The sequence below is a fragment of the Bactrocera dorsalis genome, chromosome 2 (genome assembly GCF_023373825.1).
Source record: "Bactrocera dorsalis isolate Fly_Bdor chromosome 2, ASM2337382v1, whole genome shotgun sequence".
Taxonomy (NCBI): domain Eukaryota; kingdom Metazoa; phylum Arthropoda; class Insecta; order Diptera; family Tephritidae; genus Bactrocera; species Bactrocera dorsalis.
Genome location: NC_064304.1, coordinates 15,071,482 through 15,081,828, shown reverse-complemented (window position 1 = coordinate 15,081,828; position 10,347 = coordinate 15,071,482). Strand labels below are relative to the sequence as shown.

General features: G+C 37.7%; 1 protein-coding gene across 1 annotated transcript; it reads left to right on the top strand.

The window, feature by feature from the left end:
• The first annotated feature begins 6,951 nt into the window (after nt 1-6,951).
• LOC105227649 (UDP-glucosyltransferase 2-like) lies at nt 6,952-9,695 on the top strand. The gene is made up of 5 exons (XM_049449185.1): nt 6,952-7,181; nt 7,605-7,788; nt 7,845-8,144; nt 8,505-9,172; nt 9,244-9,695. The coding sequence occupies exons 1-5, from the start codon at nt 7,033-7,035 to the stop codon at nt 9,368-9,370; spliced, it is 1,428 nt and encodes a 475-aa protein (XP_049305142.1). The 5' UTR covers nt 6,952-7,032; the 3' UTR covers nt 9,371-9,695.
• Nucleotides 9,696-10,347: the final 652 nt, after the last annotated feature.

Genomic DNA, 10,347 nt, shown 5'->3' with positions numbered 1-10,347 from the left:
TAGAAAAAGTATATAAATACATTTTTACTTCATACACTTTGAATTGCACGAGTTGCTTGCATATGGAACATCTTGTATTATTTTACTCTTTCGCTCTTTTCATTACTTCTTTTCTTACTATTTTTATTTATCCGTTTTTACTTTTTCTCTATTGGTTGTTATTTCCTGAGGTCAGCAGTGATAAAATGACGATTTTTATTGCCGCAATAATATAAAATATATATACGGACCGTTATTTTTGTATATAAAACCTGTTAGTCGTGCAATTGGAACGTTTTCGTCGCTATAAATGTTGCTGTATTTGCCATAAGTTAAGCTCCTTTTGAAATGCAGCAGCAGCAATCAGCTTTGTGAACCTCGTAGACGTTCTTCTAGGGCCAAAGTAATTTGGTGAAGCTATTTTTATTAGCTTTAAAAGCGTTTCAAATAATTGACCTTTTTTAAGACGAATTTAATTCAATTACTCGCCGATGAAAAGGCGATAAATGTAAAGTGAAATATCCTTCAATTAAAGTAAATATATGTAATTTATATAATATATATATTATATAGTGTAGGAAGTTCAAGGGTATTAAATGTATAAAAATTAAATAGAACAAAAAAGTTTATAAATCCTTTTCACCCTTCTTGAGACCCGGCATTCATTATTGGATAATATATGAACTCAACGGATGGACCATCTGAGACGGAACCGCGATCAATTTGAAATAAATAATAGATAGAATACAGAGAATAGAAGATCCTCACGCAATGATACAAAGGCGAAATCAACGTAGTCGGAAGAATTCAGATCCAAATAGATGTTGATCGAAATAAATAAGAGAAGGATATGTTCTACACTGCAAATTGATAGAGACTGTTGTACTCAGAAAATTTTCAAGACAGAGCGCGATGGAGTGAAAGAAAGATAATAGATAACTCAGCCCTTCAAGGCAAGGTCGTGAGTACCTAACATCTTTTTGTCTTCTCTCCTTTTACGACTCTCAATCTAACACAGATTTGGCAAATTCATTCGTGCATTCATTTTTGTCAAATTTGGTACATTAGTCTACCGAGTTCTCGCCCCTACATGATATTGTTATTATTACATCAATATTCGGCAAAAAATAAAAAAGGGTGGTGAATCGCCGGTTTGTCAACTGTTGCGTTTCCAATGTTTGACTTAAGTTCTGCCTTACAATGATGGAAAACATGGCGCAGGGCATTTTTTTGTCAAATTACGACACGCTTAAAATTCTTAAGTAACGGCCGTGTTGATGTAATTGACAGAGGTACACATAGCATAATAACGGGCACAGCCGGCCAATATCACTAACGAATACAGCGACCGAGTGAGCAGACAAAAGGCACCGCACGCAACCGCCACTGCAGCTCTCCAGCTACTCAGTTCCTTTGTTGTGCTAACAATTCAATTAAATATTCGCCTTTGTAGCTTGATAATGCGGAGCAGTCAGCCAGCCGGCTCATCACCAGCAAATCACTCAGGCCTATGCTAAATGTAACGACTTGACGCTGGACGAGTTGGATAACTACGGATTACCGATGGAAGTCAGCGTCAGAGCAAACGGATTGTGCGGCAGCCGAATGGTATGTAAATATCGGAATGTGTGCGTGCGCGTGTGTGTGGATATCTCAAAGAGGAGACAAAGCGCCTTGCAACAGCGGCACATTTCGAGAAAATCCACAACGTAGACAATGAAGATGAATTTATAGCTTTTTAGAAATTTTACACTTGATGGCGTCTAATGCGATTTTGTCATTTTCTAAAAGAAGCCGATGTCTTAGCCACAGCCCAACGACGCTAACGGTGAGCGGGCGAGAGGAAGAGAAATTCATTCTTGCGTATTTGAATAATCTTGGCTGAGCTGAGCGCAAGCATATTTCATAATTTATCTGTAATAAAACACAGCATGCAAACACACACACACATACATACACAACACCAACACAATCATAGTCATTTAGTGTGCATAGAAATGCAAAATAAATAGGCGTGCTGCAGAAGAAGAAGATGTAGAAGCCTTAAGCCGGTTACAATTGCCAGTCGCCAGCGGCAGGAGCAAGCCCATTGTACTTCACACACACATACACACTCCTGCAGACATAAAGACGGAAATCAGAGCTTGGACAAGCATGACAAATTCGAATGCACGCTCATCGCCGCCGACCCAGCAGGGAAAACTGGCGCCGCGACGTCGATTTGGGCTTTAGTGGATTTGGAGGAACAGATAATCTTCATACAAAGCACTTAAAATTCTTTGATACAACAATTATGATGTCATAATACGGACTGTAAGATACTCCACAGATAGAGTTCGAGAGGTAAATTGGTATTAGTCGCCAACGTACCATGAACCATGATTAATTAAGAAGCATTAAAGCCTTTCGATCCATTTTTTGAAGTTCTTATTAATACAAAAGAGCAGTGAGGATGTCCAAAGGTACTGTTTTCAATCTCTCAAGATCAACCCCGTAACCTAACCCAGCCTGGCAGTGTTCTTAAATAGTTGATGGTATTTCAGACCGTTGGATTCTAAGTCTATAGGTGTACCTATATTAATAAAAGAAAACTTCTTTAAACCCCGTTGGTGTTTAGTGGAGCAGAGCTCAAATAGATGCATTCCAAAGCAATATATTTTTCACCTGATTTATATTTTATGTATTTGAAAATATATTAGTTGTACAAATGTACTTACACGTACAAAAGCGCAGCAGGTAGCGTTTCTTCAAGTGTCTTACTAACAACCTATATAGAGAGACAGCGTGCAGCTTGTAACCGACTGTGCAACCAACTGTGCATCCAACTTGTTATATATTATTATTTATTTATGCATCATTACTTGTTCTCCACCTTTATCATATTGCTATTTCCTTGCTGTCACCCGAGTAGACAGGTAATAACAAAGTTTATGAAGTTCTCCTTGCCAATAAGCAGGAGGCGTCTGCTTTTTGTCAATAAATTACTTTAATATATATTTTTTTCTTTTTGCAATAAGTAAATTATTGCTTGCTCTACTTGGTTCTTAGTATGCACTTTGATGTTTTTGTAATTGATCTTGTAAGTCTACAAAGAATCGAAATAAAGTTAAGGCAAATATTAAAGCGCAGCTCGACAACACTACAATGAGAAGAGTGGAACTGGTTTTGTATTCAAAATTATCGAAGATCGATCAGCAGATATAATTTGTTATAAAGCAAGACAACTCTACCCACTTACCAACAATTTTCAATAAATAAATACTGTCTAATGAAAACGGAAGTGTTATATGTACCATCGAATTTTACCCAGACTGATAAAAGAGCTACTTTTGGATTCGGCCCATCTGGAAACACCCACAGCCGGCGTTGGTTTACTTTCGGGTTCATTCGTATAAATCCTTGATTCATCGTCTGTCATGTTGCCATAGAAATGTTTCGAAGCACAGTTATTGAATAATTTTAACATTTTTCTCACCCAATCGACACGAGCCTTCTTTGTGTGGCATACCACCTGAAAAAACAATTTTCAACAATAAAATGTGTATGCAATATTGAATTTATGCTGGTTATACTACGTATAATGTCTATACTTGTAGTTGTCTCAATCTCACAATGGGTAACATGACGATTTTGCTTTATCAGTTTGAGCTTCAATAGTTTTCGGAACAACAACTGATTTTGGACGACGTCTATGAAATTCGTCCTAGAGTGACCTAGGATCTCTAATACAACCTTCGTTGAACACTGGGGTTTGATGGAGCTTCATAAAAGGCAAAACTCTTGTAATCTGCCTGAAATCCGTTCAGTTTCATATTCATCTTGCAGTATTTCACTTAGCAGTTTACTACTACAAACAAATTTAAACCGTTTGGAACACTCCTTAAAATATTATTAACCTTCCTAAAATTTTTAGTTTTTGTTTGCAATAAATTGTAGAACTGAAATGACAAAATTTTAATTTAAAGTTAAAATAAAGTGGCAACCTTTCCCGAAAAAGTTGTAAGTCTTTAAAAACTTTCTTCAATTTTTGCAATAAATGACTAAAATGAAAAAAAATTAAAAGTTAAAAAACCAAGTTGCAAATGAAAAATAAATTTAGCTTAAACTTAAAAATTAAGTGGCAACCCTTTCCTAAAAACGGAAACTCTAAAACTTTATTAAATCCACAGGCAGAATCAAAAAAGATCAAAAGAGTTTTTTCCTTCAGTAAGTAAGTGCAAGTAACATACTCGTAGTAGAATGTTTATGAAATTTCGAAAACAAATCATTAAATTTTAGGTTCATAGACATTTTCAACATGCTTCAGTTATTTATTTAAGTGTTTGCAACTGCTGTACTGTCCGTTCATGTCAATAGAACACATTTAGAGCAAATTTTGATTCATTAACCCTTTTCAAGCTGTTCTTTTGTACCTTAACTTGTAACTTTGCAACTGTCATAATTGCGCTTGAATACTGAGAATTTCGAATAATTACACATGTCAAAATGCTTTTATTCAATATTTCAATAAGCAATTGTTGGCAGTTCTGGTGGAAATTCATCATTTCATATTCACATTTTCTTTGAAACTATGTGTATATATGTTGGTTTATACATACATAGTACGAGTATATATAGATATATATGTATGTTTGAGCTTTTGTTTTCCCTGCCGCTTGGCCGGCTGCCGCTAGGAGAGCAGCGAGCTATTTGCATTATTTCAGCTTGTTTGCACATCGCCCCTCATAATTAAGTAAATAATAATGCTCGAACAAATTAATCGAGTGTAAAATATGGACAAGGAAATTAATTTCGAAATTTACAGTGTTTGGTATTTGCATATGAAAAGTGAATATAAATAATTAAAATTGACATTTTGTGGCATTGAAAGAGCAACGCTGCTGAACGTCTCTAAAAGTCAGCATAAAAGCCAAGTGCCAGTTAATTGGCCAACCGGGCGTATGAGTGGCGGGCTAGCAGCTGGCTGACGCCCCTTGAAACAAAAGTTGACCGGTCGAAAGTCCAGTTAATAGTTCTTCGCAGTTCATTTATTATGGATTACCATAAACAAAAGCGCACAACATAGACCCTCATCAAAGAAATTAAATATTACATATGTGCATGTGTATGAGATTGTATGTACATATGTGTACAAATATATTCCTGTGCGGATGGGGGTGAATGAAGTAACTTAATTTTGGGATTTTCTTTGTAGCTTTAAAGATTTTTTTTTTATTTTTCCTTTCCGACAAATAGTCAAACTACTGCACACTGTCTTAATTTATTTTCGATCTTAAGCTGTCGCCCTAGGTGGACCATTATTACCACTTTTGAGAGTCTTAGATACCCAAAAAAACACAAAACCATTAGGTTGAGAAAACAAAAACAATAACATAATCCGAGTGCTTTCGGAGGTAATATAATACAAGTATGTAAGAAGAAGTCTATAAACCATCGCTTTTTCATCAGCAGCCAAACATTAGAGTACCTTGCTTAAGCCTTACGCGCCCCTAGTGCCCTGATTTTCAGAAACAGAATCCAATAATGTTTTATATATGTACACTACTCACGCTTTTGGATCGGTGTACAAATTGCTATTCCCATAGTAATACGGATTTTTATAGCACTGAAAGGGAATCTACAAAATTTTTATTTTTTTAAGTTTCAAACGTGTGATCAGGTGATTTTTTAGCCGTGACACACACCATGGTTACCTCTTCTTTATTTTTATTGATATTAGTAGAGTTCATCACACATCACCTATTGTTTCTGTGGACTTTTAAGCGAAGCGTAGAAGAAAATACGTCTCTGCCTCTGAAACCACTCGCTGAATTTTGATATTGGTTCTCTTTGTATTCTTTCGGCCAAATTTTTCTCTTACTATGATTAAATAATGGGCTTAAATTAATAAAAGAACTCCAGCACTTGGACAGCTATCGATTAATTAATTGCGATGTCAGAAAGCCCTTAAACTTGACCCACATCTAGGAGTTTTGCTCAAATGTCGGAGTATGGAAAATATGCTTTAATCACAGGTCTGTTGAGGCAAATAGTTTTTATTCAAACCAGTTTGCTTTCACGATTGAAAGTACGATGTCCAAACTTTGTAGATTTTGTGAAAGTTTCATAATCCAGAACATTATGCCGTAGTGATTCTAACTGAATTCTTTCCAGATAAATTTGCAAAGTAGCGTCCGGATTGTGCGATTTTCGAATAGTATCCCTATTTCTAGAGCACAGTGAACATTAATGAGAGCAAGTACTTCAATGGACATATTATATTCATTCTAATCCAGAAGGATTTGCAACCGCGCAAGTTTTTGTGGTTGAGGAAACTGGCCGCATGGATACAGCAGAGCTCATCACCTTCCAAATTTTCAAAGATTCCGCAATGAGCACGAACCTCGATGCATTTAATAAGAAGTTCAAGACTTGAGAGTCAGTCTTGTTTTTTGATGCAAGTATTAGGGTATTTTTAAATAAATTAAATATTACTTAACTTACATTCAATTGAAAATCGTAATAGAATTGACACTGGCTGCTTAAACCGATATGAATTTGTTATAGACTTCCCACTTTATTTCCATATAATTATGTAACTTAAATGAGATAGTTTTTACAGACCCACATATACAAAAATGATACAATTTGCTGTAACTCTGTCACCTGGCAATTAAGTTAAGTGCACGAACATATTTATGACTTAATGTAATATTCTTTATAACTTGTTCTTAGGCAATACGAGCACACGAGCTTGCCTAACCCCGAATATTTTTGTGATTTATATTTAAGAACAAGAAAAAACTTGATCCGGAAATAAATATTTTCAATAAATAAATCTATGTATGTATTTATAGAAGTAGTAATTTGGAATTCGTTGCCGTAAAAATAGAAAACTGTTGCGTGCGCCAGTGCGTATGAGTAATGATTGATAGTGTTGCGTGTGCCAGCACTTCTTGTAGGGAGAGAACATGGCTTGGAGCCTACAAATAAGTGTCATGTTTATCATTTACCGATTGTAGTTTGGATCAAGCGCAACAGTTAGAATTTTTTGTGCCAGAAAAGAGTAATAAAATGATTATTTTACCGCTGATCGCGTGTGTCCTGATATCTTCGTTATATCCGAACAACACCGAAGCTGCGAACATATTAATAATAACGCTTGGAGGCACCAAGTCACATAAGATACCGTTCTTGGCGTTAGCTCATGGACTCATACCCAGGTACGTAGGAAGTATTTTGTGAGTAATTCCAAAATATTTAAGAAGTAATTGAAAAGTTAAGAAGGAAGTAATTGATAAAAAATTGAGTAAATGAAAAGTATTTAAGAAGTAATTGGAAAGTTTAGAAGGTAGTAATTGAAAAATAGTTAAGTAATTGCAAAGTAATGAAGTATTTAAAAGGTAATTGAGAAGTAATTTAAAAGTAATGGAACAACCAAAGAGTTATTCAGAAGTAATAGAAAAGTAGTTAAGTAATTGTAGAGTAATTAAAAAATATTTTGGAAGTATTTGAGTTTAAGAAGAATAATTGAGCAATTGAAAATTAATTGAGTAACTCAAAACTATTTGAGAAGTAATTTACTAATTGAAGACTATTAAAAAATCACAACCGATTAAAAATTACATACTTTCCGTTTTCAATAGGGGGCATCAAGTTACTTTTGTCAGTGGCTTTAAATCTGCTGCAATACACAAAGACTTACAAGAGCTGGCGCCAGGACCGCTTGTTGACTATATACAACAATACATGGACTTAGATTTGGTTGGTGCACGTCATGAGGGAAAACCTCCGTTAACTATGTGGCAAGCTCTACGTTATCCAACAGAGGTAAAGATTTAACGCAAGATTCAATGTCATGTTATCATTTCATATTTTTCCTGCAGGTCTGTCGGAGTTTTCTAAGCGATACAGCAATAATCCACTCACTGCTTTCGAAAAGCTACGATTTAGCCATTCTCGACGGCGCTTTTCCCGAATGCGCACTCGGTTTAGTGCATCGGCTGGGCGTGCCATTTATGTACATCAACACAGTCGGTTTCTATACGGGCAGCTTGTCTTTAGCTGGCAATCCAAATGTGTATGCTGTCACACCGCATGTGTTTACCACATACACTCATTCCATGGATTTCTTGCAACGGCTGCAAAATGTTGTTACACATATAACGGCAGAGCTCCTACACAAGGTGGGTAAATATTTACACTTTCAAAGTCTTCCAGGCGCATTCAGAAAAGAAAGACGCGATTCGCTTTTTAAACTCCTGACAACAGCAGGTTAAGTAGTGGAAACATTATTTCCTTCAGTAGTGAGAAACTATATGTATATGTAATCCCTTCCCTCTAGAGTTTCGATCAAGAAAACAAGAAGGAAAAGGAAGTGGAGATTTCGTAAAGATCTCTGTCTCAAACTTTCAGTGAAGTTATCACTTAAATATATGTTTGAAGAAGAATAACAGTAGTTATCGCAGTCTTTATTCAATTCTAACGTAGTTGAAACTTGAGCAGGGAGCCCATAAATTTCGAATACATACCCTTTCTAATTCCAGTATTGCACCGCACAAGTACATGCTGTACTACAAACTCACTTAGGCCGTCTTATGCCGCACCCTTACATACTGGGGCGCAACGTGTCTTTCGTACTACAGAACGGGCATGCCAGTGTGACCTACCCACGCCCCTACTACCCAAATGTAGCCGAAATCGCCTGCATACATTGTCGTCCAGCCAACAAACTACCGCAGGAGCTAGAGCACTTTATGTCGTCTGCACCGGCTGGTGTCATCTACTGCTCGATGGGCTCATCGGTGCGCGCTACCAATATGCCCGAAGAGTTTCGCCAAATCTTGATTCGTACATTCGCAAAACTTACACAGTATCATGTGCTCTGGAAATGGGAGAGTAATATCACACAAATCAATAACCTGCCGTCTAATGTGCGACTGAACACTTGGTTACCGCAGCAAGACATACTCGGCCATCGGCGTCTCAAGGCCTTCATCACACACGGCGGCTTACTAAGCATGTACGAGGCGATTTATCATGCGGTGCCAGTGATAATGCTGCCCGTCTTCTGCGATCATGATGTGAATGCGGCAAAGGCAGTCACCGATGGCTATACCATACAGCTAGCACTCGGCGCCCAATTAACTGCCGCGAGATTACAGCGTGCGATATACGATATTATACACAACGGTAAATATAGACGCGCTGTTAGGTGAGTACAGTTTTGGATATTTAATGGAGTTATACTGTCTTAGTTCAGATTAAAATATTCTCCGTCCACAGACTCAGGCGCGCGCTTTTACTTGATCAGCCAATGTCACCACTAGAGACCGCAATCTTTTGGACTGAATACACTCTACGCCACCGCGGCGCACACCACTTACAGCCACCTGCGCGTGACATGAGGTAGTTTTCCTAATCTTTTCAAAATATTTTCAATAACTCCACATTTACTCCGCACGCTCTTCTCACAGCTTCTACACTTACCACTCATTGGATGTGCTCAGCGCCTTTGCTCTGGGTCTGCTGCTGTTGATTGTTCTCTTCGCCGCTTTGCTGAGGTGCCTGCGCCATCTGTTGTTCGGGGATAAAGCTAAAAGAGATTGAGTGCTTTGCACACGGAATGCACGTTCTCGCGCACAAAGTGCAAAATTAAATGCGAACAAAAGCCAGCCATTCGCAGGTTCCCCCAAATGTATAGCATTGTAATGATTTGAAAATAGAAATATTCCATAATGCAGAATTCCCACACGTCTTTTGAAAATGTTGTTGGTATTTTTTAATTTGGCGCATTTCGCACATAAAACACCCCTCCCCCGACTCGTCGACACCTCTTCGGTATTTGATAGAAGCACCTTGCCCCGCTGGAATACTTGCTTAGTTCATTTGCTGTCAAGTCAATGCACGCTTCAGGAGTGTATTGGCCGCTCAGCCATCTTCGCACGAAAGGCGTGTGTGCGGGGGCGAGGGCGTGGGACTTATTGCAATTGTGCGTTCGCTTCCACAATAAATATTACGGGCATGTTGCACATGTCAAAAAGGGAAAAATGTGGCGCGCTGCTGCGATGCGGCGCGGTGTGAAGTGTTGGTGTTAAAATTACATAACTGGAAATTGCTCGAGTGCATTATGTTGTATCACATCAACGAGTGTCGTCGTCTCCTGCTGTTATATACAACTCTCTTTTCTTCACTCATACACACACACACGTACAGGCAGACACTGCAAACGCTATGATAGGAGTAAGTTAAATTGCTGGATGATTTCAAAGTAGCCGTGCTCTAATTTTCCGGGAAACTTAAAAAACTACACCAAAACTATAGGCGAGTGAGAGTAATTTTCTAGTTGTTGTTGTTGATGTTGTTGTAACGGTACCTAATTCCCGTGAG